General features: G+C 55.5%; 10 protein-coding genes across 10 annotated transcripts; 8 read left to right on the top strand and 2 right to left on the bottom strand.

Annotated features, from left to right (window-relative positions):
• Positions 1 to 1,644: 1,644 nt before the first annotated feature.
• C8A04DRAFT_37385 (TLC domain-containing protein) lies at positions 1,645 to 3,250 on the top strand (the record flags this gene model as incomplete). Its single annotated transcript, XM_062783855.1, has 4 exons — positions 1,645 to 1,762; positions 1,873 to 2,183; positions 2,251 to 2,538; positions 2,624 to 3,250. 4 exons carry the CDS (start codon positions 1,645 to 1,647, stop codon positions 3,248 to 3,250), a joined length of 1,344 nt encoding a protein of 447 aa, XP_062636970.1.
• A 1,510-nt stretch (positions 3,251 to 4,760) lies between these two features.
• On the top strand, positions 4,761 to 5,634 carry C8A04DRAFT_28794 (SGNH hydrolase-type esterase domain-containing protein; the record flags this gene model as incomplete). The annotated part of the gene is made up of 2 exons (XM_062780780.1): positions 4,761 to 4,905; positions 4,988 to 5,634. The coding sequence occupies 2 exons, from the start codon at positions 4,761 to 4,763 to the stop codon at positions 5,632 to 5,634; spliced, it is 792 nt and encodes a 263-aa protein (XP_062636969.1).
• Positions 5,635 to 6,416: 782 nt separating this feature from the next.
• C8A04DRAFT_37384 (uncharacterized protein) lies at positions 6,417 to 7,694 on the bottom strand (the record flags this gene model as incomplete). The annotated part of the gene is made up of 1 exon (XM_062783854.1): positions 6,417 to 7,694. The coding sequence occupies one exon, from the start codon at positions 7,692 to 7,694 to the stop codon at positions 6,417 to 6,419; it is 1,278 nt and encodes a 425-aa protein (XP_062636968.1).
• A 1,579-nt stretch (positions 7,695 to 9,273) lies between these two features.
• C8A04DRAFT_12290 (uncharacterized protein) lies at positions 9,274 to 11,637 on the top strand (the record flags this gene model as incomplete). The annotated part of the gene is made up of 6 exons (XM_062777290.1): positions 9,274 to 9,836; positions 9,894 to 9,952; positions 10,007 to 10,196; positions 10,277 to 10,478; positions 10,539 to 10,959; positions 11,054 to 11,637. The coding sequence occupies 6 exons, from the start codon at positions 9,274 to 9,276 to the stop codon at positions 11,635 to 11,637; spliced, it is 2,019 nt and encodes a 672-aa protein (XP_062636967.1).
• A 1,155-nt stretch (positions 11,638 to 12,792) lies between these two features.
• On the top strand, positions 12,793 to 14,041 carry C8A04DRAFT_12281 (uncharacterized protein; the record flags this gene model as incomplete). The annotated part of the gene is made up of 3 exons (XM_062777287.1): positions 12,793 to 13,051; positions 13,119 to 13,533; positions 13,603 to 14,041. The coding sequence occupies 3 exons, from the start codon at positions 12,793 to 12,795 to the stop codon at positions 14,039 to 14,041; spliced, it is 1,113 nt and encodes a 370-aa protein (XP_062636966.1).
• Positions 14,042 to 14,461: 420 nt separating this feature from the next.
• Positions 14,462 to 16,792, top strand: C8A04DRAFT_37382 (copper amine oxidase; the record flags this gene model as incomplete). The annotated part of the gene is made up of 3 exons (XM_062783853.1): positions 14,462 to 14,512; positions 14,580 to 15,002; positions 15,065 to 16,792. The coding sequence occupies 3 exons, from the start codon at positions 14,462 to 14,464 to the stop codon at positions 16,790 to 16,792; spliced, it is 2,202 nt and encodes a 733-aa protein (XP_062636965.1).
• Positions 16,793 to 18,582: 1,790 nt separating this feature from the next.
• C8A04DRAFT_28788 (uncharacterized protein) lies at positions 18,583 to 21,098 on the top strand (the record flags this gene model as incomplete). The annotated part of the gene is made up of 4 exons (XM_062780779.1): positions 18,583 to 19,437; positions 19,506 to 19,944; positions 20,026 to 20,317; positions 20,402 to 21,098. The coding sequence occupies 4 exons, from the start codon at positions 18,583 to 18,585 to the stop codon at positions 21,096 to 21,098; spliced, it is 2,283 nt and encodes a 760-aa protein (XP_062636964.1).
• Positions 21,099 to 21,307: 209 nt separating this feature from the next.
• Positions 21,308 to 21,976, bottom strand: C8A04DRAFT_37380 (uncharacterized protein; the record flags this gene model as incomplete). The annotated part of the gene is made up of 2 exons (XM_062783852.1): positions 21,308 to 21,862; positions 21,968 to 21,976. The coding sequence occupies 2 exons, from the start codon at positions 21,974 to 21,976 to the stop codon at positions 21,308 to 21,310; spliced, it is 564 nt and encodes a 187-aa protein (XP_062636963.1).
• A 363-nt stretch (positions 21,977 to 22,339) lies between these two features.
• C8A04DRAFT_28786 (uncharacterized protein) lies at positions 22,340 to 23,454 on the top strand (the record flags this gene model as incomplete). Its single annotated transcript, XM_062780778.1, has 2 exons — positions 22,340 to 22,565; positions 22,634 to 23,454. The coding sequence occupies 2 exons, from the start codon at positions 22,340 to 22,342 to the stop codon at positions 23,452 to 23,454; spliced, it is 1,047 nt and encodes a 348-aa protein (XP_062636962.1).
• A 1,837-nt stretch (positions 23,455 to 25,291) lies between these two features.
• Positions 25,292 to 27,034, top strand: C8A04DRAFT_28785 (uncharacterized protein; the record flags this gene model as incomplete). Its single annotated transcript, XM_062780777.1, has 1 exon — positions 25,292 to 27,034. One exon carries the CDS (start codon positions 25,292 to 25,294, stop codon positions 27,032 to 27,034), a length of 1,743 nt encoding a protein of 580 aa, XP_062636961.1.
• Positions 27,035 to 27,337: the final 303 nt, after the last annotated feature.

Here is a 27,337-nt window from a genome sequence, read left to right as displayed (position 1 = left end):
AGAGGGTTGCAGTTAACAAGTGCTTTGTATCCCGATTTTTTGTTCCATACGGGGAGGTTACATGCCGAACATGCCTAACGGGACAGCCGTAACGTTATTCCGAAGTTATTCCGTCTTGAAGAACCTCCCCCCCTCCCCCTCAACAACTACATTGGGAAAGGTTTCACAACACGCATTTTGACTGAACCTGGAGCTGTCGGCCATTGTTGTCTCTAGAGATAACGTGATGTTTTAACTCAACTTGCCGACCTGCAACCGGACGTCAGGAGAGGGGAGCATGCTGCAACAACGCCGTCCCATTGGCAGCTGCACCGTTGACCACCGCCTTGGAAAGCTGGCTGATCGGATGCAGCTCGGCCTCTTCGAGAGGATCTTGCAGCATAACCCCGCGGTTCATCAGTGTTCAAACGGGAAAGAAAGCGGGGGACAAGGTCGTGTTCTCCCCAACTCTTCATTCTGTCACAGCCCGTGACTCCCTGCTGCCGTTGCAATATTTGGGTTGGCTGGTATCAATTGTTACCAACCCCTCCGTCCCGATGGTGCGATTCAACGGAACCCCTCCAGCCTGCAAGCGCGCCTATCTCGTAACCAAACAAACTACGGTGCTGTTTGGCGAGTGAAGCACGATGCAGCAGTTGTAGCGTTCACGAGCGAACTAAGTGACATGCACCCCCTATATTTTTTGTCAACGCCCAAAATACCAGCATTAGAGCAGTCGACTAACGACCAAAATGTTCTGCTTTTTGCGTTTGTCGAACTCCTGGTTCCATTCCTAGCAACCAGTGGGAAGCTGGGGAATTCCCTTTGCCGGCGACCCTGGCTGGAAGGGCCCGTGCAGAACCCTGGTTCATCCAATCCCGCGTTTCAATCGGGGCCAAATCCCTGCTGCCGCCAGGGACCTGGGAAATCTGCAGTGCGACTTCGTCCACCGCCTTCTTGTGTGTACCCTCTTGCCTTCAGTGCCTTCGATCTTCAGGTGGGGCCGGCCGCCGAATTCAACATTTTGCTCTGCCATGTCTGGGCAGAAGCCAAACTCGCCAACAAGGGTGGAGTAACGAACCCGGCGACCCTTGTCCACCTCCTGTCGCTCGTTTCTCTTTCTCTGTGTCTCAGCATCGTCGCTCGAGGTTCGCAAGTTGGCGCAAAAAGTCTTGGTGAAGTTGTGTGGTTTTGTTCCCACGTTATTCAAGGAGCATCCTTCTCTCGGTTCTTCCTTGGGAAAGACAGTGTGTGGACAGCGGGAAATTGCAGCCGTTCGACGCTTCACCAGTCCCCAAACAGAACGACAACCCACAACCTGGAGGGTCTCGGCACGCTCCATCCAACGGGCTGCCCCCCCTGTCCAGCCTCCCGAAAATCAAAAACCCACACGCGGCAAAGCGACCTCGGTGCCATAAACTTCGTACCGAGAGAAAGCCCAACACCTGACGACGCCGACCGACCTGCTCCCGGTTCTCGGCCTCGTACCGCCTCCATACAATCTAACAATCGGCGGCCTGCCGGTTGGGAAACGCGGTGACCATGAGCTCCACCCCAACGTCAACGACGCCCCCAACCTCGAGCCATGGCATTAGCAACGGCAACGGCAACGGCGCCCCAAAGAGCCCGTCTCGCGCGTCGCGGAGGAGTGGCAAGCCGCAACACATGAACGGCCCTCTGTACAAGCAAGCTAACAGCAATGTCGTACTCGTTCGGCGCGTCAAGAGGAAAAACGAGGGCCCAATGAAGCAGCTTACTCGCTGGTTCGTTAACAACCAGATTGGTGCGTCTACGATCATTGCCTTTCTTCCCACCACGGCCGCGGCTCCGCGAACGGGAGCCCCAAAGCGTTTATTCGAACCACACAAGAAAGCTAACTCACGGGTTGTCCAGGATTCTCCTTCAACCTCCTCGCGCTCCTCTTCCTCGCCCACGGCATGCCCCGCGCCCGCGATTACACGGCCAAATACTTCAACCTCTCCTACTTCAACCCGAGCACGGGGAAATACGGCTTGGGTTGGTATGATGGCCACCTGATTCTCTTCTGCATCGTCCTGCTCACGGGCCTGCGCGCCGCCACCATGGAATACATCCTTGCGCCGTTCGCCAAATCCCAGGGCCTGTCCAAGAGGAAGGATATCACCCGGTTCAGCGAGCAGGCTTGGATGTCGGTTTACTATGCGATTTTCTGGCCCTTTGGACTGGTAGGCTTTCTCCTGCACAACGCTTAGGCTCAACCCAAGAACAACAGCTAACAAGACGAAACAACAGTACATTTACTACCAATCGCCTGCATACCTCAACTTACACGAGCTGTGGACCGGCTGGCCCGACCGGGAGCTGACGGGGCTGATGAAGGGATACATGTTGGCGCAGCTGGGCTTCTGGCTACAACAGATCATTGTCATCAACATCGAAGAGCGCCGGAAAGACCACTGGCAGATGTTCACCCACCACATCATCACGAGCGTGCTCATCTACACCTCGTACCGCTACGGCCACACGCGCGTGGGCAACCTGATTCTAGTTCTCATGGACGTGTCCGACCTGGCTCTCGGGGTATGTCATCACAGAACCCAGAAAATTCCGACCCTATCCGTTACACCGTCCCGCTAACCAAGTGACTTTGTGTCGTGCCCACCAGATCGCCAAGTGCCTGAAGTACCTCGGCTACCACACCATCTGCGACGTCATGTTCGGCGTGTTCATGACCTCGTGGCTCGTCGCCCGCCACTTCCTATACCTCGCCGTGTGCTACTCCGTGTGGGCGCACACCCCGGTGATCATGCCAACCGGCTGCTTCCGCGGCCCACGCGACAACCTCACGGGCCCCTTCGACCCGCCCACCGATAAGGGCTTCAGCTACCTGCTCGAGCCGCTGTGGGACTCGGAAGGCACATTCTGCTACAACGAGACGGTCAAATGGTCCTTCCTGTCCATGTTGCTGTTCCTGCAGTGCCTGACGATCATGTGGTTCGCCATGATCATTCGCGTCGCGGTGAAGGTGCTCAAGGGCGCGCCGGCCGAGGACGTGCGGAGCGACGACGAAGGGGACGCTGAGGAAGAGGTGGAGGGCGAGGTGGACGAGGAGTTTGACTATGAGGAGGCGCTCGAGGAGGAGGTGGGCGTCGAGGAGATCGATCTCAAGAACTGGGAGCGCAGGACTGGTGTTAAGAGGCAGTCACCGACAACTACGGGTGTCAGCCTGCCCGGGCACAGTGATCGTAAGGAGCTACTGGGGCGGATTGGGTGTGAGAAGCAGGTGGACTAAATGTGGAATGGGCCACCGGTGCGCGCGCGCACGTACGTAGTAGAACAGTGGTTTACAATCGCGTTCGGAAACGGGGAGTTGGAATCGGAAATCGGAACGTTGGGGGCTTCGCTCATATGGTTTTAAGGAGCTAGAGACGGCGTTGGTTATCTGCGGGTAATCAATCATCTAGCTGTCTCTTTGTCTCCCTCCCTTTTTTTCCTTGTCTTTCTTACACAAACTACATGTCGACGTTATGGAACATAGAGCGGAGGAAACACGGAACTGGAACTCCAAGGGTCGGGTATGTGTGGGTTGTCTTGTCTATACGAGGGGGGTTGTGGGATAAATGCATGTGGGATACTGCGACTCGCTCGCCCCAGGCACGGATTTAGTTTTCGGACGGGGCCGGCCTCATCATGACCAATCACTAAAAGATAAAAACATGACCAAGGCGTTGCACCGAGTTATTGAGTAGTGTATGTTCGTATGTTGGTTGAAATATGTTGATCGGGAAGGCACAGGTTTGGTGGTGTTAATGCGTGCGAGTAGGTAAGTTAAACAATCAAGACGCTGGGGGGGGAGGGGGGAACCAAGTGCATTTTGCCTAGGGGTGTATGGCTTTTTGTACACAACGGTTAGTATCCAATGGGATGATAATTATACGTAGGTGGGCAGGTTCGCTTTCTCTCTGGTGGTTGTCCATTGTCTTTAAGACCCCCTCGACCCAACGTGTTCAACAGAGTTGTACGTAAACAATTTCAAGCTCAACCATCAAAATTCAGGATATTGACCTTTTGTTTCACGTGCTCGCAAACTTTGCCCTGTGCAACCTCCTCCTCGGGTGTTTGAAGCGTTACTCCGAGGTCTCTTCTTTTAGATATTAATTACAAGCGCGCCATACTTAGCAACCTAACCACAGGTCATTTAAGACGAAGGCGTCCAAAGGCGTCATGCCATACTCTGTAGTACCAAGGCCATACTTTAATCCACGACTCGCATCGGCCAATTCGTCATTAATTTGGTAGCATCCGCTGACCCGGGTCTTGGCCGTCCCGCCTGATTTACCCCAGCTTCTAGAGCTCATCGCCCATAGCGGGCAATTCATATTGTCGAAACGTCGATACCACCTACACTTGTACATTGGCTATTTTTTCCTCCAATGCCGGAGCGTTACAGTTGTGTGTTGCGTTTGAGCTCGGAAGGGGAACAGGGGCCGCTCGGTGGTTCGGTGTCTTTAGCCGCGAGGGACGTCTCTTAATTATGTCTTGTCTGTTGGAGGTGCGGAGTAGTGAATGCCGAGGGTTGTATTATGGTACGGGATAATTATTATCGCTATTATTATCACTGTTATAAGTAGATTAGGGAACCGTGATGGTACGTGGTTGTTTCTCGTAGTGGATTTTGAAAGTTGCTCTTGTCATTTTTGATATTTTGAAGTATCAAAACACGATATTGTTAGGCCGACGAATAGCTCACTCTCTCCAAAAATATCTCGTTTCCTGCGTTCATAGGAGGGACAGCTATCAAAATGGTCTCCTGGGTATCACTCGCCCTCGCCGGGCTTGCAGCCTCCGGCGTTCGCGCCACGCCCGTCAAGGTCACACGGCAGGCGTCTCCGACCGTCTACCTGGCGGGCGATAGCACCATGGCTAAGACGGGCAATGGTCTTATGGGTTTGTTTCTCTCTTAGTCCGATTTACATTCATCAAAGCCTCATTATTCATTAATGACATTCATTAATAAATCCTTCTCCAGGCTGGGGCGAATACCTCGCACAATACCTCACCATCCCCGTCGTCAACAAAGCCATCTCGGGCCGATCCGCCCGCAGCTACAGCAACGAAGGCCGCTTCACCGAGATCACCGGCCTGGTCAAGTCCGGCGACATCGTTATCATCGAGTTCGGCCACAACGACGGCGGCTCGCCCAACTCAGCCTCCGACAACGGCCGCAGCGACTGCCCGGGCACCGGCGACGAGGTGTGCACGTCAGGTAAAACCGGCGAGCTGGTCTACACGTTCAACCACTACGTCGAGGCCGCGGCGCGGGAGTATGTGGCGAAAGGCGCGCAGGTCGTCCTGAGCAGCCAGACGCCAAATAACTTGTGGGAGGGCGGTGTGTTCGCCCCGGGTGCGCCGCGGTTTGTGGGCTATGCGGCGTCGGCGGCGAAGAATGTCGGCCAAGGGGCGAGCTTTGTGGACCATTTCCAGGCTACGGCGAACTTGTTTTTGAAGCTGGGCAGTGATGCTACCAATGCGCTTTACCCGCAGGACCATACGCATACGAGTCCCGAGGGGGCCAATCTCGTCGCCGAGGCGTTTGTGCAGGCTGTCTCGGTAGATTATAATGGCACCACGCCGTTGAAGGACTTTGTGAAGAGCCCGGCGCCGGTGGTGTGGTAGGGGGAAAAGGGGCAACTCAACTGTTGGCATAGTAACCAGAAGAATGTGTACATAACAATTTGTATATACAGACAGCAGTTCCGCTTCAAGTTCACTCGAGACTGCTGCTGTGACCCTCAAACTTCAACAGGTTGATTCTTGGTCTCATTAGGCGTCGTTGCGATTTGTTCCGAGGAAATTTTCTCGATTAATCACGCATCCACCTCCTTGCTCCTTCGAATCGGTTACTAGTTCGATTATTAACATGAGATACCGGCATTGCTATCCTCGAGAACCTATTAGGTGGGCCGTGGGCCTCGAACGCTTCCTCGGCTTCATCAGCCTGCGCGGTGGGCCTTTAAAATAGCATAGTAGAGGCCAATGACGGGGCCAGAACTCAATGAGTTCACGGTGACTAAGCACACACCTAATGACCGGAAAATACTACCTAAATTAGGGAGAATGGGTCTACTGGGCTACAGACATGCTATTGACAGCCTCAAGTGCCAAGCCATAAACGGGGGGCGGGAGGGGTTCGCTCTCCTATTTCGTTGAGATTTGACTTCTTCTCCCTTTCTCTAATTATCTTGGATGTCCAATAGTAGCCTTGTAGGATGACTCTTACTCTCACAGAGGGATGCTACGAAACGCGACTATCTTCCATCGTTTGTCCCATGTGTCTAAGCCTGAAATTATATGGTGGGTGAACCGCGGGACGGGGAATTCAAGACGATCCCACCGGTAAAGATATCTAACCTTTGGCAGCTTAATTGTTCAATGCTCTATGTAAGGGCTCTCAAATTCTAGCTTAGCCCCGTTGCCCTCCCGGACAGGGCCTCCAAATTCAGATCGGAGGGCAACTGATCGATAGCTGAACAGATCCTCTGGAAATGCATAGGCATCCATACATCGTAAAGATTTCTGGTGAACCGATACGCCGTCCATTTCTCCTTGCCCTCTGGTTCTGCAAAAGTGTATTTACGGATCGGATGGCGGTAGTACTTGGTATCCTCCCCATCAATCACCGCGTAATGGCCATAGATACGTACCGATTCGTCGTCGTGGGAGACGGAGAAGGCGAGGATCTGTCGATGAACCTCGCCCTCGCGCTTTACTACACGAAAAAGTTCAACAACCGCCCGTACAGCAAGCGTCATACTGTGTGCGTTCTGGCGGTCCGCGACATTGAGTGCTCCAGCCCCACGCTGCACCTCGCACGTTAGAAACGGGAAGTACAGATAGTAGGTGGCCATGAAGAACGACAGATCCCTAGCCATAAAATCACCGACAAACGGCGATAGCTTCGCGAGTTGGCCGTCGTTAAACGCCTCGCGTCTGAACCCAACAGAGTAGTCGGGTTGTGGTCGAGCCCCTACCAAAGGGATTGCGCTGTTCCATCCTTCGTTGACACTCTCAACCAGGTGGTCGAGGTGTTTCGCACCGAATGTAGCAAGGCTCTCTGCCGAGGGGACGATAAGCCTGGTGATGTCCCGAATGACGCGTGCCTCGTTACGGTTATGTATCATGTCACAGGTAGCTTGGAAGATATCATCGCGGAACAACGAGTCTTCGGGGGTCGGTTGAGAGTTCTCAAGTAGAGTCCGACAAAGAGCCTTATTTGCGTTGGTGATATCGAGGTTGGACTTGGTCATGAAACTGCCTTTGGTCCCGAGAATGATTTCGTAACACGGATCCCGATACGGAGCACTCTTCTCCTCCCTCGGTCTCTGATCGCTGGGCGTTATCGATGTCGCGGAACTCGATCGCCTGCGAGGGGCCAGGAGACTCTGCCTTTCAAGTATGTGTTCCATGTCGAGTTCAAAGTATTCTCGCGGCCAATGTCCTTCTCTTGCCCAAAAATCAATCGGGCCGAGCTTCCTGGAGATCCCCTCCGCGAGAGGGCCTGTGGAAAAGTGCTGGGGCCGCTTTTGAGCAGGATCGAGATCGCAGACGGGGGCGTCGGCTGGCCGCTTGGTTCCGCGTCCATCGGGCGTCGCGCCATGTTTTGACGATGGTGGTGAATTTGAGGCCGACGATACGAGGCTTCGCTGAGCGGCTAATTGTGCTCGCGCGTTTGCCATGGCGACGATGTGCTGCAGGAAAAGGAGTGGATGATTTATGCGCTAAATGGTTTTTGAGACCCATGGACCATGCTGTTGGAAGCTGGTCACGGGTTGGGTTTCCGGCCACATGCATGTGTGTAAGTTGGAGACTCCAGGGCTTCCACCATCCAACCATCAACCGCCTCGTTGCGGGACGGCGAGGTTCACCCTTTCGCGAGGCTAGGAATGGGAGTGAATGAGTAGGAGGGCTCGCATCGCCAGATTGCACGCGTCCACGATGTATGAATGTACGCCAACCAAGGGTCGGGGATTTCGCCCGTGCGCGCTGGTGGCGCATTTTACGCGTAATTACAAAGCATAGCCTGTATATACTGCATGCCTCGTTATGCTGCGTCAAAATGATTGCACACTAGGTATAACTATACATACCTACCTACCTGTTAATTATTCGTGGTTGGGAAGCACCCAACTACAAGACGCTCCTAGCTCCCCGTCGGCCCTGCTTACGAGTAACAACGGGAGAGAGGGTTAGCCTGAGGGCGCAACCCTTGAAACATGGGGCGCCGTAGGTGTTCAATAAAGCGCTAACGTTATTCGCTCTATGATCGAGGAGTCGAGGTCACCTCTACATATGTGAGGGTCCCTGCAGGGAATCGCGTTCTTCTGAATTGGGGCGGAACGGCGCATTTGACGAGCCCGGGGTATGTTTTCAAACTGGAAGGGCCTGCGCAGAACCAGGTTAACCGTTACCCGATTAACGTTTAAAATCTGATGATTAATCAACAAGAACACCGAGTCGCCAAGTCGTTGGCGTCGTGGCGACTATTCTTGGCTTGAGTTCTTGGTTGAGCTTAATTCTACAGCACAGCGTACGGGAAAACACACCAGTGGGCAAGGGGCTTTGTCGCGCTTTAACCCTCGGCTAGAGGAGTTCAAGGCAAGGAAACTCCCGTCATTTTCTAGGAGGGTTGGGTAGGGAGCAGCTCGGGACTCAGGGAGCGTCGTTGATTTAGACTTTGGAGTCTTAGACTTTGTTGGCCTACAGAGTCACTTGATGTCTTAAACTTGGCCGTTGATAGCCGGGGTAAAATAATTAACTAATTGGCAGCCCTTACACAGCGACCTAAGATTAGTTGGGTTCTGCACGTGTTCAGCATGTGATTGAAAGTTTCAAACCAGAACAAAATCAAACCCAGTGCACTGTCCGCCACTGTCCGTCCGTCTTATTTCTTCTCCTCATTTCTCCATCTCTCTTGGCATCAAGCATCCCATGCCGTCGTCATGGTCAAGGCGAGCAGCCATTGGTAATGTGCACCTCAGCCGCTGCGCTGTGCTGACTGATGGGGTGCAGTTCCATTGGCGATCATTTCGTGATAAGGTTGATTTGACGCGATCCCCGATGGGGGGCAAACACTAAAAGGCTCGCCAATCAGGTTGAATACCGAGTCCAGGACCAGCATTCCTTCTTCAACTCTTATTTTTCAGTTTTCCCGTTCCTCATTTTCAACTTGACAACAGCATCGTTCCTCTCTCTTTTTATCCCATAAACCCTCATATCCGAACAGATTCCTAGAGACCTCTATTCACAAGTGCCAAAATGCCCCCCCGGCGCGGCCACCCCCCCTCCGAATTCCTCCTCCCCAATGGCACCAAAGTCCTAGTAACCCTCCCCGACGAAGTCGAATCCCTCCGCAAACGGTACGCCCACACCGCCCACGCAGACCCGCCCATCCAAGTGGAAGTCGTCGTGCACGGATCGGAACAGCACCGCGACCTGCTGCACCAGACGAAATCGCACCATGAGACGCGGCGGCAGCGGCTGAGGGAGCGGGATGGGGTTGCCCAGGTGTTGGAGGAGTGGGAGGAGGTGAGGGCGCAGTTGGAGGGGTTGGAGGCGCAGTTGTTGAAGATTGCGAAGGAGGAGTATGGGGTTGGAGGGGTGAATGCGAATTTTGATAAGTTTGGGTTTCATGCTAAGTTGAGGACGTATGGGGAGGGAGAGGGGGAGGAGGATGGGGAGGAAGGGGACGGGATGACGGCGTCGTCGTCGGGGGTGAGTAGTTATAGTGGGACGACGGAGGGGAAGGGGGAGGCCGGCGAGGCGATGAAGTTATTTCAGCGGCCGGTTATTAAGCAGTATTTTCATCGGGGACTACTGTGGTGAGTGGTGTGTTACTGTTTTGGTTTTGGGCTGGACGATGGGCGCTAACAATATAGGCGCTCGGCGGAAAACACAGAAATCATGAGCTTCGAGCTCTTTTTCGACCTCCTCTACGGTATGTATTCTCCCTCAATCTTCATGATTGTTTTCTAACTCCAAGTCCCAACAGTCGGCATCATCGCCATCAACGGCGACCACGCGGCCGAGGAGTCCGACGGGCGCGAGCTGATCCGGTTCATCGTGACGTTTTGCATGAGCTGGCGCATCTGGTCGGATGTGCAGCAGGTCGTCAGCTGGTTCCAGACGGATGATATCCTGCAGCGGGTCGAGATTATTTTCTTGATTTCGTGTCTCCTAGGGTCAGTGCTTTCTCTCCCGCTCTCTACCTATCCTTGACTTTCACTCTCCTTCTTGACTCTGTTATTGATCAGCAATCCAGACACACCACCAACATCATCCAGGCCTTCCACGCCGGCCAAGACTCCTACACCCAGATGGTCGCCTTCTACCTAGCCGCCCGTCTGGCTATGGCCATCTACTACGCTGCCACAGCCTTTTTACTACCCCTCGTCAAAGGCACCATGGTGAGCGAGGTCCTCAACATCCTTGTCGGCGCTGCCCTCTGGATCGCCAGCACCACCGTGACCAACCCCCTTCCCACCGACACCCATCTCGCGATCGAGGCCAGGGCTGCGGCAGAGGGAGGAGCAGGTGGCGAAGAAGGAGGAGCCGAATCACCCCTGAACGTAACCCGCATCGTACTCGCCTTTGTGGCCCTCGCAGTCGATCTCTTCGGCAAAAGCGTATCAGTAGCCCTCTTCCGGTACGGCAGCGCCCACGAGACACCCCTCGCCCTGCGCTTCCGCAGTTGGTTTGAGTTCTTCCCGGCCATCAACATCGAGCACAAGGTCGAGCGGACCAATGCGTTTGTGTCGCTGGTGTTTGGGTACTCGGTCGTGGGCATCATGTTCCAGAATACGGGGGCGTTTGCGATGCCGCTGAATGCGTTTTTGGGGAAGGCTATCTTGGGGTTGACCCAGGCGGCTGTGTTTAACTGGTTGTATTTTGATATTGATGGGAGTACCCTGCGGGTGCATGCCATTCGGCGGAGCGTGCAATCCTGTAAGTTCCCCTTTTCCCCCTTACCCCTTTTCCCGCTCTTCATCACATCTTCAAGTGACCCCTTGACTTGACTTTCTCTAACGAACGATTACAGCCCTCCTCTGGCAATGGTCCCACCTCCCCTTCAGCATGGCCTACATCCTTGCCGCAGCCGCCCTCTGCAAAATGGTCGTCCTCCGCGATTCCGCCGCCACCCCCCTCGACGGTCTAACCGAGGTTTACCAAGAACGCTCCGCCGCGACCCTTTCCCTGGGCCTGCGCTTATACTACTGCGAAGGCCTTGGCCTGGCGCTGTTCTGCATGGGTCTTATCGCGCTGAGCCACGAGCACAAAGTCCCCGCGGGCCAGTGCCGGTTACCGAAATGGGCGCGGTTGATGAACCGGTTTGCGGTGTGCGTGGTGTTTTGCTGTTTGCCTGCCGCGGGGACAGCGTTGAACTCGTTGGGGCTGATCGCGATTACTACGGCGTTGAGCGTGTGGACGCTGTTGTTTGAGTTGTGGGCCAAGAGCTGTCGGGAATCGTCGTATTGGGGGGAGGATGGGGATGATGCGGCGTGTCGAAGGTATACGGCGAGTTGTTCGCGGAAGAGGTTGGAGAGGGCGACGAAGGAGAATGGGGAGATTGATATTGTGCAGCTGGGGCGGTCCGAGAAGACGGCTACTGCCACGATTGCTTGATTCAAATGCGCAAGAAGCAGGAGGTATAAGTGGTGGGTGGATTCAAGAGCGAGTATACCCTGACTGAAGTTTACAATTTATAGATATTCGTTAACTAAGCCATAATTCAATTTCCGATTTGTGACCCTTACTACCTAATTACCCCTTCCTAGCTCATCCCCTTCTCCTTCCTTTCTTCCCTCATATGCCAACCTCCCTAACTAGTTTCCCACGGGTTGGGAACATCACCCCCCTTGTTGGGGTCCCAGTTCTCGTCACGAGTGCGCACCTGCCGGCCGTGCCAGGGGTTGCCATCGGTGGTGAGCTCAGTTGATTCTTCGGGAGTCGGGAGTGCCAGAGTAGCGCTGGCTAGAAGGGAGAGAAGAGAAACGAAAACGGAGGTCTTCATTTCGAGAATTTGTTGGTTGATTTGTCTGATGATCAGATGACGCGATATGAGACTCTATGATTCTGAGTTCAATGGGTTTGCAAGTTTAAAAAGCATACAAAACAAAGACTTTTGAAGATGGAGACTTGGCCGAATAAATAGTCGAATACCTTACCTTGCACCACGCGTATTTCTTCCATCCTTGGGCAGCAACGCGAGGGTAAGACGGGCTTGTTCATCGCCGGAGGTTGTCTAGCTGTTTGGACGCCATCCTGCGTGGCGTCGGCCACATCGCCAATGGGATCGCAGACCGTGACGAATGAGCGTTTGGTCTAAGGCATTGGTTTTAACCGCTGAGTTTCGTTAATTAATTAATAGCTAAATGTGCTTCTGGGTCGAGTCGACCCAGTTGTGTGACAGGGTGCATGAGGAACATCAGCCGTAATCATTCAAGCACGTATTATTCGAAAAAGCGCCGTGAATAGCGTTATACGTATTGATTCTAAAACAAATTGTAACACGAATACTGGTATGAATTTGTCGAGATGGACGTGGAACGGAGACAAAAGCCAACGAGCTGCGGCTTCCTACGGGTGTCCTCGGCGCCCTTAGTTTGACGCTTGTTCGCAGCGATGTCGGACCTCGGCAGCTCCATAACTTTGACTTACACAACTTTGAGCCTAGTATCTGCTGTGACTAATTTGGAACTATTCCACAAAACAATAATCATTCCACAACCCCGATTCTGAATCCCGTTCATTAAGAGTAGAATCAAAACCACCATGTCTATGACCCCCGTACAACGCGTCCTCATCACGGGCATCAACGGCTACATCGGCGTGCACACGGCCCGGGCCTTCCTCTCCGGTGGGTGGCATGTCCGCGGCACAGTTCGGCCGTCTGCCGACCGAGATGCTGTTCTCCGGGCGCTTGATCTTTACCGACAGATAAAGCAACCGAGCAGCGAGGCGGCCGAGGCCCGCGAATTGGAAATCTATGAAGTCCCTGACATCGCGGCGGATGGGGCCTTTGACGATGCCATCCGGGGTGAATTATTCACTTTCCTCCCTTAAAAGTTGATCTAGTCAGATTTAGTCCTGACTAACACACCCAGACGTCCACGCCGTCATCCACTGCGCCAGCCCAGTCTCCACAACCGCCACCGAGCCCGAGCCGATGATGCGTGCTGCCGTGCGCGGTACCACTTCGCTTCTAGCGTCTGCACGTACCGAGGCTCGGAGGAGGGGCAAATCCAAATCCAACCCCTTTCGCACCGTCGTATTCCTCTCCAGTTTTAGCGCTATCGTTTCCCCCTCCCGACCAGCGGGGCATGTCTTCACCGAAGCGGACTGGAACGATGACGCCGAGGAAGAGGTGCGCAGGCTGGGGAAGAATGCGTCGGGGTATGTGGTGTACCAGGCGAGTAAAGCTGCGGCGGAACGGGCGTTTTGGAGGGTGGGTGAGGAAGTGGAGATGGAGGCTGAGAGTGAGGGAAAGGGGGGGTTCGATATGGTTGCTTTGTGTCCGGCGTAGGTTTTCTTACCCATTTTCTGATTAATACGATGAAGATGAGAGATACTAACACTAGGAATGAAAAGACTCGTCCTCGGCCCGCCCCTATTCCTCCCCAACCCCATCGACAAACTCAGCATCCGCGCCCTCGACATCTACAATCTCTACCACGGCGGCCCCATCCCGGCTTTTTCTCCCAACCGGAGCGCCTTTGTCGACGTGCGGGATCTCGCGCGGCTGACATTCAAGGCCGTGGAGAAGAGTGCCACCAGTGTTAAAAGAGACGCACGGGAGCGGTACATGGTTGTGGGCGAGTCCGGGGTGTCGCCGCAGCGGATGGTCGATGTGTTACGGAGAGAGTTCCCGCACAGGCGGGATGTGATTGTGGAAGGGAACCCGGGGGAGACGTATCCGGAGATGACGTGGCGGTTTGATGCTGGGAAGGCGGGGGCACTGATGGGGGAGCCGTGGGTGGGGTTTGATCGGAGTGTTGTCGAGACGGCTGAGGTGTTTGCGAGTGTGTAAGAGTAATTTCATGCGTAATAAATGATATTAAGGTAGGATGCTCTTGATTTGACGTTGGAATGCTTTGACAACTTGATGAAAAGGAAGTGCTTCGATAGAGTAATATTTCTTTTTTTCTTTGTTCTTTTTTCGGTTTCTTTTTCGCGGATACGGATATCTCGGCTCGACCTGACCTTCACGGAACGGGACCGGCGCCGGCCCCGCTCGGCCCGGCTGCACCTCCCGTTAGCGGCCACCCCCGCTCCGGGTCGGCCCACCAGTTGCCGGCCCGCATAACATCGGGTCGTTGGGCGCCCCTTCCTTTTTGACTTGGGTTTCTCCCTCGCACTCTTTCTTTCACTTTTGGTTCAATTTTCATCACTTTTGGCTGCTAAGACACACATGACTTTACCCCTGATTCCCGGCTACCCCTGATTCGCCATGACGTCCCAGCACCCTTTTGACCCGCTCACGGGAAAGGAGATCCAGTTGGTATTTCACCACAACCTCAACCCCCCAATCCATAATTACTAGAAAATAAATATTAAATCATTGGTAGGCCGCCGAAATCCTCCGAAAGCACCATGCCAACCCCACAGACATCCTCTTCCGGGCCATCACCCTCAGCGAGCCACCCAAAGCCGCCATGATACCCTTCCTAGACCAGGAACACGCCGGCGAGCACCCCAAACCGCCAGCCCGTGTCGCCCGGATCCTAGCCCACGTTAACGGCGCCTTTACCGAGTTCAAGGTCAAGCTAGACAAGGACTCCCAGGGAGTGATCTCCGAGAAACCCCTACCTGGCCGGCACTCGCATATCGATGGTGCGTATATGCGCCGGGCGGAGCAGGCATGTCTGGCGGATCCGGGGGTCCAGGAGCAGGTGGCTGCGTTGAAGCTGCCCAAGGGGGCGACGGTGGTTGCGGAGCCGTGGTCGTATGGGACGGACGGGATGAATGACATGTCGCAGCTTGTGACTATGGTATTCCTTTCTGTTTCTGTGTGTTTCCTTGGGGATGTTAGTTAAGCTGATAATATGGGCAGTGCTGGTTCTACATGCGCATGACAGAAGACCCCGACGCCAACTACTACGCCTACCCGCTCGATCTCTGCGTCAAAATGTCCCACGACCTGCGCGTCGTCAAGATTTTACATCTACCCTCGGGAAACCAACACGACCGTGTCACCGAATCCACCGCCACCGGGGAGAGGAGCACCACCACATCCAAAGAATACGACCACCGCAAACTACACACCGGCAGCGAGTACTACCCAACCCTCAACAACCTCCCGCCCCCGCGCACAACCACCCAACCCTACCACGTCACTCAACCCCACGGCCCGTCCTTTGTCGTCGACGGCCATAAGATCGCCTGGGAGAAATGGCACTTCCGCGTGGGCTTCAACTACCGCGAGGGCATGACCCTGCACGACATCCGCTTCGACGGCCGCTCCCTCTTCTACCGTCTGTCCTTGGCCGAGATGTTCGTCCCCTACGGCGACCCCCGCACACCCTACCCTCGCAAAGCCGCGTTCGACTTGGGCAATGACGGCGCTGGGCTGTGCGCGAATAGTCTAGCGCTGGGGTGTGATTGTCTAGGGTGTATCAAGTACTTTGACGGCTGGCTCGTGGGGGGGCCGTCGGGTCTCCCGCTGAAGGTTCCCAATGTGATCTGCTGCCACGAGATTGACGACGGGATCCTGTGGAAGCACACCAACTTCCGCACGGGCAACGCCGCCGTGACCCGGTCCCGGGTGTTGGTGCTGCAAACGGTCATCACGGCGAGTAACTACGAGTACATCTTCTGTTTTTACTTTGGTCAGGACGCTTCGCTGCACTACGAGGTGCGCGCCACGGGGATCTTGTCCACAGCCCCTGTTGACTTGGACGCCCACGGCCGCAACATCTCCGTCCCCTACGGCACGACCGTCGCGCCCGGGGTTCTAGCCCCTTTTCACCAGCACCTGTTCTGTCTGCGCATCGACCCAGCCGTCGATGGGCACGCCAACTCGCTGCTCGTGCACGAGTCCCACGCCCTGCCGGCCGACGATCCAACAGCACCAGACCCAGCCTTGGCACAAAACAACCCCCACGGCGTAGGGTACGTCACGACACAGCAGTACGTCGAAGACGAGACGGGCCTAGACCTGGACTTCACCACCAACCGGACATTCACCATCGTCAACGAGGCGCGACGGCACCCCTTTACGGGTACGCCAGTCGGGTTCCGGCTGATGCCGTGGTACAGCCAGACATTGTTGGCGCAGCCGGGGAGCTGGCATGCGAAGCGGGCGGAGTTTGCGAGGCATGCGGTTTGGTTGACGAGGTATCCTCATGGAAGCAGCAGTGATAATCATGATGATGAAAGGGATGAGTTAGACGAGATGTTTCCTGCGGGGCGATTTACGATGCAATCGGCCGGTGGTGAGGGGATCGCGTCGTGGATTGAGGGGAGGAAGAAGCAGAAGAAGCAGGAGGAGGACGGCCAAGAGAGTACCGAAAAAGAAGAAAAGGGAAACGCACGCAACACAGACATCGTGGTGTGGCACACGTTTGGGTCAACACACAACCCCCGCGCCGAGGACTGGCCTGTCATGCCTGTCGAGAAGATGGTTGTCGGCTTGAAACCGGTCAATTTCTTTGAGCGGAATCCTGCGCTGGATGTGCCTGTTGCGACGCAGGAGCGGAATCGGAGTGTGTTGGTGGATGATGCAGATGCAAGTGGAATGCGCGAAGGTGATAATGGAAAGGGGAAGGAGTGTTGTGTTTAGGGGGTTAGTTTTGGGTGTTTCTGGGTTTAGTTAGGGTCGTCCACTGTGTTTTTGTATCTCATTACAGTACCCATGCAGCAGTCTATCGTTTCATGTACCGACACCAAGTTAGTCGACTTCCTAAACCGAGGCATCTCGGTTTATACCGCATCATCGATTTTTTCACCTTTCGTTTTGGGCGCATGCATGATTCAGGTTCGCGGACCTGAGTGCCGTGGAACGCTTGATGAGACGGCCAAGAACGTGCCGACGCCACTAGAGAAATCCTGCAGTCACCTTCAATACGTACTATACCCTAACCCTGAGCAAGCACCACACTCACCACAACTTTCACAACTTCCTCGGCAACTTCATCTTTCCCGCGCCCCCGTTTCTCTTATCGGAAGCTCGACGCGATTTTGCGTTGACCATTGCCAGACAGTGTGTCCCCTCAGCTCGTGTCCTCAAACCATTTGCCTCCCCCTCCCCGCTCTTTTTAACACTCGCCATATTGCCCGCCTTTCCTCCCTGCGGGAGATCGAAGAAACCAAAAAGTAATTGTGAAAAGCACAACCAATCAATCCATCCACCAGCCCACCAAAGCGCTGCGGGTAACTAATGTTCAGGCGAACGAACAACTTCAACCCACCCCCCCTTTCACCCTCCCTTTCCAGTTCTCTTCCACAGTAGGACCTGCATCCATCCCGCTTCGCTTACATACCCGACCTGCGCACTGCGTACTGCGTCCTGTTCGAAGACGCAACCGCCCGTTTGGGTGTTTTCCCTTACTTTTGTTTGGTTCTCTGCCCACGTTTCCATCTTTGAGAGTGAATAATCGGCCCCCGCGGCCCCCGCCAAGTTACCAAACAACCACTCCCATTCGGTCGGTGGTGTCTCATTCCCTTCCGCCTCCCGCTCTTCCTTCCCGCGCTTCCGGCTCGGCTCCGCGCCATCCACCCATCCGGATTGGAACGCTTCGCGCGGGACGCGGAAATCCCACCCGGAGACCCGGATCCGGAATCCGCGGGGTGTCCCGGTCTCGGACGGAGAACGGTACCGCCCGACAGTTCTCGGCGAGGTCCGGCGCGAGGAAAACCGTCCGCGGACGACCGAGACTGAGACTTGACCCGAGTGGGCTTGAGAGGGGGTTTTAACGAAGGAAGGAAAGAAAGAGGTGGTGGAGATGCAGGAGCCCGACTACCACGATGGAGAAGGCCCTGCGAGGAGGGCTGTAAGTCATCCCGTCTTACTATACCTCACTATACCCCGCTGGTTAATTATGTACCCCGTGATATACATTCCCACCACATGCCCGCCCTTGCGTCTACTTGTCTGCTCTGTTCGTGCTCATGCTAACTGGCTGGCTTCTCTCTTCTTGTCTCTTCCGGTGAAAAGTGTGACCAATGTCGACTTCGTAAGGTACGTCTACGATCCACACTTAAGCATAGTCCCTTCTGGCAGTTGGTTGTCTGTCAACCGACTGTGGCTGTCTGCATCTGCAAGTAACTGAGACACCGACCCTTTGCCAGATCCGATGTGACAAGGATTCGCCATGTGCCAATTGCAAGACGGCGAACCGGGCCTGCAGCTCGACCGGTGCCGGCCAGCGGCCCAAGGAGGCCCGGCAGCGCGTGCTCATCTCGACCCAGTAGTGAGTCTGATCTCATCTCATTTTTGTGGTTATTCTCATATCCTAGACTCTCTTAAGAGTCTCTTACATTCTCTCATGCTCTCTCATGCTCTCTCATATTCTCTCACACACCCTTTTGTACACTCATGCCCTCTACCGACAACCTCTAACAACATGCGCCATGCACTTCCACAGCGAGCGCAAGATCGACCACTTCGAGTCCCGGCTCGAAAACATCGAAAACATGATCCGTGACCTAGCCATCTCCATCCACACCCGCAGTCCCTCCGCTTCCGCCACCGAACCTCTCACCGCCGGCGGCTATGCCAGTTCTGCTACCGCCGTCGGCCCCGGTGGAAATAACCCCTCGCCGGCGACCACTAGCACCGCCACCAACACCGCCGGCACTGCCAACACTACTACCACCACCACTGCTGCCGCCATCCCCGACGACGATACCTCCGTCTCCGCCTTCGAAGGTGGTTCCTCCATGGCCGCCCAAACCGTCTTCGCCAGCGAATTCCTCGAGCACGCCGTCGCCCACACCCTACCCCCGGGACTCGACCCCGACATGCAATCAGCCCTCATGTCACTCCAGCAAATCGTGGCCATGCAGAACCGGCCCAGCGCGCACGAGTCGCGCTTCGTGCACGCCAAGCCGTTACCCCCTGGGGGGCTACGGGAACTGCCCATGCCGCCGGCGCCTGTGGTGGTTACCGCGCTGAGGGAGATGAAGAAGGATGGGGGGTTGGTGAGCTTCGCGTCGATTTGTTTGTTTGTGGTGGGCGGGAATTTTGCGGAGAGGTGCAGTAAGGTGTATTTTGCGACGGAGGATTTTAATATCATGTCGTGGGGGGTTGTGAATGGCGGGTTGTTCTTTTTGCTGCAGGACAAGGCGGCCGTGTCGTCGGGGCCGGAACGGCAGCAGTTGCTGGAGTATATGGTGTTGTGTCGGGATAATCTTGAGACGGCGCTCAGTAACATGCCGCTGCTGATGCCTGCGCGCAAGGAGAGTATTGAGTTGTTGCTGATGGGGGCGAGTTCCCTTTTCTTTCCCCCTCGAGTCTCGCACCTATTTCTTAGAACACACACTGACAGACACAGGCCTTCTACGCCATCGAAATCTCCAAATTCTCCGTCGCCCGCGACCTCACCGCCGCAGCCGCCACCCTCTGCCAGACCTTAGGCTACCACCGTATCTCCAACGACGACTCAGACGACGAAGACGCCGACCCAGCCGCCCCCGTCGACACCACCGCCCCGGCCCGCGCCATCCTCTTCTGGGCCGCCTACCTCCTCGACAAAGCCTTGTCTATGCGCTCCGGTCGCGCGCCCGCCATCCAAGACTACGACATCACCGTCGCGCGCGGGCTGGACGAATCGATTGATATGCCGGATGACTCGTGGCGGTTTGTGCTGAACCAGTGGATTGCGTATGCCGATGTGTTGGGGAAGGCGTACGAGCAGCTGTATAGTCCGGCTGCGCTGGCTGCGCCATTGGAGCAGCGGTCTGAGAGCGCGAGGCAGTTGATTCAAACCATGCGTGCGTTTTTCCTTCTCGTTTCCCTCTTCTCTTTCCTTTTCTTTCCTCCCCTGGGATTAGGAGCCGACTGACAGACAACAGTCAACCTCTCAAAAAAACAAGAACCCCTCATGCGACACACGCGCGAAAAGATGCGCGGCGTCCGCTTCGACGCGCACAGCCAGTTCCCCATGGAGATGGCCATCCTCGGCGACGAACTAACCCACTGGTCTTCTTTAACCCTCGTCTACCGCGCTATGCCCAGCCCGCCCGGTTCGCCCAGCACTTTCAACCCGGAGTGCATCCACGCCGCGCGCGAGGCATTTCGCTGCCATCAGGAGTATATGGACATGGCGGGGGATAGTCTACCTGTTAAAGCGGGGTGTATTCGATGGTAGTCCCCCTTTTTCTTTCCCCTATGTTCCTTTCCCCCAGTTCCCAAACTCTGCGGGTATCGGTGGCTGATGACAAAACAAAGGAACCTCATCTACGTCCCCTTCACCCCGCTCATCATCCTCTTCTGCCACATCATCGAAACCTCCGACACCGACGACCTCCGCCGCTTAGCCGACTTCACCTACTCCATGGAGCCCGTCTGTGCCGACCCCACGCGTACCGGGGCCGGCGAGTATGTCGTGCGTTTCCACCGCATCTGCCAGGTCCTGTATAACGTCGCGACGCTGTGTGTGCGAGCGCGCGCCCATCGCATGGGCGGTGGCGGCGGCGGCGGCGGTGGTCCTGCGGGGATTCCTGGGCTGGGCCCGGGCGGTGGTGGTGGCAACAGAGGTGGTGATCCTCACGGGCTGCGGGATCATGATATGGTGACGGTTGGGGATAATATCGATATGTATCTGAGCCAGTTGGGGTTTGTGGCGCCGCCGTATGGCACTGGTGCTGCTGCTGCTGCTGCGGGCGGGCACCCACATCCAATGCATGATCACCATGTTCCTGGGACAACGGGGCCGGGACCGGGGCAACACCATTATGGGCATGCTGGAGGCGGGGGTGGGAACAACGGGCCTGGGGGGATGTATGGTGATACCGGATATGGGCCCGCTGCCCAGGCGAACCAGCTGGGGAACTGGTTCTCCGGGAACACTCATATTCTCGGGTTGTTGGAAGAGGACTTGTCCCAGTTTGAGCCGCGGATGTGGACGTCCATGGGTGGACAATAGGCGCATGGGCGGATGTAACGCTGTTTTGATAATGCGGGAGAAGTGGCGTTGTTGGTATTTGGCGTAGATGTTTGGCGTAGAAGAGGGCGTTGATCCCGGCGTTGTATATGTCGTTCTGAGAATAATTAGGGAGTTCATCCCCTTTCCTCCATTTCCTTTTGTGGGTTTCCGACATATTTTTTCCTGGACAGCCATCATCGAAGGGATTCTCAATCCGTCGGTCGTCGTGGGTCATACACTTCATACCCCTCATCTTCCGTATCACTCTCCACCAACTCACTCCCCATCATCGTCAACCCAACCTTTCCCAACCCCTCCTCTTGCTTCTTCACCCCACCCTCCTCCTTCGACGCAGCCGTCTCTGCTCCTGCCCCTCCTCCCACCGGCGGCCCAAAAGCCGATTTAAACCCCGTCTTCTTAAACCCCCCCTTCTTAAACCCACCCGCCGCAGCCGCCGCAGCAGCATTCCCACTCCCACTTCCCGGTCCCCCACCACTGTTAGCAGCAGCAGCAGCCTCCCCAAGCTTAATACTAATCACCCCATCGGCCTTCTGTTCCTGCCTCCGTGCCCGCGCGGTCGCGGCCGGATCGCGCACCATGGCTTTCATGTCCTTCAGGCGCTGCTTGTGGCTGTGGTCGTAGCTGCTGAGGTGGGCTTCGTAGTCGTTCATGCGCGAGTAGCCTTTTTGGCAGAGCTGGCAGTAGAAGGATTGGAGGGCTTCGCGGGCGGAGGAGGTTTGGGCTGCCGGGAGGGTGTGGTGGCGCTGAGGGGTGTTTGTGTTAGTTTACCTAGGGAGTTCAAAGTTGGGACATGGGGAATACGGAGAATGGGGAATTGGGCATTGGATGTTTGGGTGGAGTGGACATACTGGAGGCATTGTGGCGGTTACGGAAGTAGAGTTGAGGTTAAAATGTCGGTTCGCGATAGTTTGGTGGTGTTCGACAGGAGTTTTGTTTTTTTCGAGATGTTTCGTTTACTGGAGTTGAATTGCGAGCCCAGAAATAATGTTATGCACCACGATTGATTGCAAGGGTCCGACGCTGATGTGCGCCAAGACTACCCCCTGTACAACCGCTGTGGGGTCCACCAGGGACCCCGCCGGGATTGGTTTTAGCGGATTCAACCAACGAACAAATGCAGTCCACTCCGTCAAACCGAACAACGCACGACCAGAACAATAAACAGCCGAGGGCGACGGGAGAGAGAGAGAGACGAGGCGGCCGCGGTTCTCTCCGCCATCATGGACGACCAACGATCACTCGTTTCCAAAGCGTCCCAGTCCACGCTCGTGTCGCTGCTAGAGATCGACCCGGCGCCCATGGACTCGCCAAATGCCAACAAAGACGACCCACTGCTCGAGGAGAATACCGACGGTTCCCTTGCCGACTCGTCGCCATCCCTTCATTCCGCCTCGACCTCGACCAGCCTCGGGCTTAGCGGCAGCGGCCATGGGGCCATCTACTACCGTCCGTTTCCCTCTAATTTATCTTGGTGCTTAGTGGCTACCACCCGCTAACCTCTATCTCCCTTGCAGTCACCCGCATCCAACGCTACTCCTCCTACGCGTTCTCCGTCTTCGGCGCCCTCCACCTAGCCACAACCTCCCTGATCCCCCTCGCCGCCCGCTCCGTCGCCGCCTCCGAATCCTACCTCCTCCTCGCCCGCGAAATCTACCAAACCCCACTCTCCGAACCCTTACTTGTCGCCCTCCCCGCTCTCGCCCACGTCGGCTCCGGTCTCGCCCTCCGCCTCATCCGTCGCTCCCACAACCTCCACCGCTACTACGGCGGCGAACAATCCTCTGCCGCCCTCTCGGCCGCCGCCGCCAAGACCGGTTCTTCCTCCAGACAACCCCCCAAAAGCTACCTCCGCCGCGGCTGGCCCTTGTTCAGCTATATCTCCGCGTCCGGATACGTCTTCGCCGGCGTGCTAGCCGCGCACGCGTTTCTTAACCGTGGTCTGCCGCTGCTTGTCGAGGGGGATAGTGCGAATGTTGGACTGGCATTTGTCGCGCACGGATTTGCGCGGCACGGTGCAGTGTCGTGGCTGGCGTATGCGGTGATGCTGGGTGCTGGGTGCGGGCATATGGTGTGGGGGTGGGCGAAGTGGATTGGGCTCGCGCAGGGGGCCGGGTGGGTGGTGGAACGGCATACGGGGAATGCGGTGGTGGATCGGGCGAGTAGGAAGGCAAGGCGGAGGCGGTGGTTGGTGATTAATGCTGTGGCTGTTGCAGCCACGGGGCTGTGGGCGGCTGGTGGTTTGGGGGTGGTTGCGAGGGGTGGGGAGACGATTGGGTGGGTTGGTCAGTTGTATGATGGGTTGTATGAGAAGGTGCCGTTGCTTGGGAGCCTGTGAGTTGTGACGTTTGCAGACAGGTTAGGTGGAAGTGGAACTGTTCGATGGTTTGGAGGAGCCGGGAAGAGAGTATCCTAGACGGTGCTAAAAGGCTCTCGTGGAAGGCTATCGACGGATATTACTCGAGGTGAAGATGACGAGGTTACGGTGGTTAGTAGGGCATTGCATGATTGCAGATCTGGCATAGAGGGGCTTGTGGGATAGACAGCATGCGCATCTGGCACATTCATAAAAGACATTCTAGCTTGACAGAATTTCACGTTGATTGGCACAGCTTTTGCACACTCGATGCTTGCAACAGTGATGCGTTCAACAGTTATCTCAAAAAGTCTAGAAGAAAGGAAATCATGCGCCGTTGCACGTGGTTATACCATGTGAGCAGACTTGGTGATTAGGTAAGCCAATGACATTGATTGACGCGCGAGAAAATCATCTCAGGCAAGATATTTGTCGACTACGTGCTGCTCAACACTGGCCTTCCACCGTTCAACAAGATCCAATGGCGTTCTCGAAAGACCCTATCTAAGGTGCCAAGCGGCCGAGTCTTCCCACCCGTTCCCATTTCAAAAATCGAAATTCCTGTAGCAGCCGTAGAACTTAGTTGCTCTTTCCTACGGAGGGGAGGAATGTCTTGAAGCTTGAGCCCGAGGTAGGAACAACCCAACCTATTATCAGCTTGCCAAAGCCGGGCACAAACGCCCCCTCTTAATCCCAAGAGGTGTCCTAGCATCTCCGCGGAAGACCCAGCAGTCTCAGCTTCACCCCAGAACCACAACACTCGCCAATCACAAGCCGAAACAACAGCATGTTTGATGTGGTGTCGTCGCTATTTGCGAATGTGTAATTGCCCAGTCTCTGGGCATCGAACTAGTAGGCCAGCGAAACGGGGGCGGGCGTTACCCCTAGAACAAGCAACAATACACACGAGACAGAACAGCGTTTTGAAGCGCGTAACACCACATCTCGATGGCCAACCTCGAGCCAACCACCATTCTTGTACCGATTGCTTGACTACGGCGATCGCGGCTTTACCGATTGTGGTGTCCTGGTTATTTGTAATGGCTTAAACGGAGGCGGGGATTATCCCTAGAACGACCAAAAAGCACGTCGCACCACATTCGCACAACGCCAGCGGCCCACAACAACTAGGCCGTGTCACAGACGCAATGCAGTGGATTCGCATGATATCACCATCTATCACACCAGTTCGATCCCGGACCTCCCCCTGCTCTCGAGCTCGACGCGGGAGCTGAGCTCTGCGCGAGAGCTGAACTCGCCTGCGAGACCAATTGGCAATGGCAAACGCGACCGGTCAAGACGACCCGACCAGGGATTCAAGCACACCTTAAACGATCATGGTCGGGATCAGCCGACTGCTACCCTTCAGCCGTCCCTGAGAGCGCCACTGTGTCACAAATCGGCGATTGTTTAGGGCGATCCCGTAAATTGGGCATCTACGTGTAGATGGAGGCCGAAAGCCAAGGGGGACCGGCATAACGAGCTCGAATCGCCATGCAGGATGCAGTGGAGTGTCTCAAAATCGTCATACCTACGGTAACCTACCATTTTCGGTTCCCTACATACGATGTCCTTCCTCGTTCACATTGGCCATTGACCATCTCGTTTTTTACGTGCAAGGTCCAGGCCCGATCGACCACCCCGCGCTTTGTCTGTACCTTGACTGTCATAGTGGCCGTCCCTGCGCAGCTACCTATATACCGAATCAAACTCGTAATCAGACTCTGTAGTTTCCTTTCCTTCCCCATCCTATTACCTGTCGCACAGCACACATCTCGCTCACAAACACCAGCCGACGGCTCCTAGACACTCGCTCAACATGGCGCTTCCCGTGGTCAAGCTCGACGCCACCCTCTCCGACCTCTACCGGGAGGCCTGCCCCCAAAACGCCCGGACACGCCTCGGGATGGCGTTCTGCGGTATCTCCTCCGCTGTGGGCCTCACACGGGATGTCCCACGTAATACCAAATTCATTTACCAAGACCAAACTTTCGTCAAAGGCTCTCACCAGGAGCTCAGCAACGACAACATTTCCCTAACGCGCTCGCTGGCCAAGAAATGTCTCAGTCACATCTCGCAGCGGGATTCTTTTCTTGCTGGAAATGCCCCCGTCATCTTTTTCAACCTGGGGCGCTCTTCTGAAGATATCGAGCACGACCGCCGCGATGCTGAGGCCACGTTCTCTGCACTTGACCCTTCCCAACGACCAGAGCTGATCTTCTGCGCTGGTCCGGCCAGCATCCCTTTGAAGGAACATGCCATTGACAGACTCCAATACAAAGTCATCTTGGATGGGTTGGAACAACACCCACTCACACATAGTCTGGAAGCGCACTTCATACTCAACAGCAAAGGCGCCCTTGCTCGCTCTGGTATACCCACGCCAAAATGTCAGTTTGTCGAGACAGAAGCCCCGCCTCCGCCGGCGCAAGACTGCTGTTTGCCGTGCCAGGAGCTTGACAATGACAAGTCCCTCACCGCCGCCATTCCGCTTGCGTGTGAGGGACCCAGGGGCTGTTGGTTATCTGCGCAGATAGGACGCATCCTGGACGCTGTCCGTGCCCGGCCCATCCCTTTTGTTGTCAAAACCCAGCAAGGGTATGGCGGGGCCGGGACATGGCTTATCCGTACTGAGGTCCAAAAGGCTCAGCTGCTGTTGGAATTAGGGGGGGATCCCCGGGGAGACGGAGCCAGGACAGAGGAAGGCCGGAACGTAGGACAAGCCATTGGAGGAGGACTTCTTCATCGTCTTCTTCCCTTGCTAACCTCGGAGAACGCACATCTCTCTCCGACCGCCATCCTCCTTACTGAGCTCATTGAGGACCCCGTTAACGATTATGGCCTTACCTTCCTCGTCACCTCAACTGGCGAAGCTCGCTTCCTTGCCGCTTCTGAGCAGATCCTGACCACCCCCACCCGTGCGAGTACCAATCGCCTCAACAGCAGGACCAGTAGCAGCAGCAGCCTCAGCTCTAACAACACCAACGGAACCTCCACTGATACTGCCAGCGATAGCGAGAGCACCACGAGTGAAGCAACCACAGATACCACCATCACGACAATCTCTGGCTCGGTTTGGACCGGCAGCACCATCTCCTATTCCCGGCAAGATGCCCTCCGCAAGCGCTTGACCCCCTTGATGGAGCGTATCGCCGCTTGGGTCGCCTCACATGGCTACGCGGGCCCCGTTGGTGCCGACGTTCTGGAAGCTTCCAATCGGGGCGACGGAGGCGAGGAGTTTTTTGTCGTCGACCTGAATGTGCGTACCACCGGGAGCATGTCTTTGCCATTGATGCGGGGCCACTTCACCAGTCGCGGGTTGATGTGTGCGAGCACTTTTTCACTTGCGTCGGCGATTGGTAGAAAGGAGTTTATTCAAAAGTGGAGAGAGTTGTTTGAGGCAGGGAGGATGGTGATTTTGAGCTGGTTTGAAGATTCGGAGGACGGGGAGGGTGGGGTTGTCAGTAGCATTGGGGACGTAGCGCTGGGTGCAGAGGATGAAAAGGCCTTGGAGGAAACGATGATGAAGGTAAAAGCCGGTACAGAGGATGTTACCCTTTGACGATATACTTAGACGGGCGAGATGGGGTGTGTCTGTCTTGTTTTTTCCTATGACGTTATTAGTGTCCATTTGTGTCACTACTTGTAGAGTCGTGGCTTTTGTTAGACTCCGATGGGTCTGTTCTTGCGGCCTTGCCAATGCGAGACAGACGTTTCTGTTTCTGCGGCGTTTGACTCATGATGGTCCCGTTTCACACATTCCTCTGTGGCTGAGAATACCGAGCTTTATGGGCTTTCAAGCCAAGGTAGGTTTGTCCACTGGCAGCAGTGCAATATATGTTGAAGCACAACCTTCCCTTTTCGC

The sequence above is a fragment of the Dichotomopilus funicola genome (assembly GCF_033296635.1).
Source record: "Dichotomopilus funicola strain CBS 141.50 unplaced genomic scaffold C8A04scaffold_32, whole genome shotgun sequence".
Taxonomy (NCBI): Eukaryota; Fungi; Ascomycota; class Sordariomycetes; order Sordariales; family Chaetomiaceae; genus Dichotomopilus; species Dichotomopilus funicola.
Note: the sequence above shows the minus strand (reverse complement) of the source record. Positions and strands in the feature narration are given on the sequence as shown.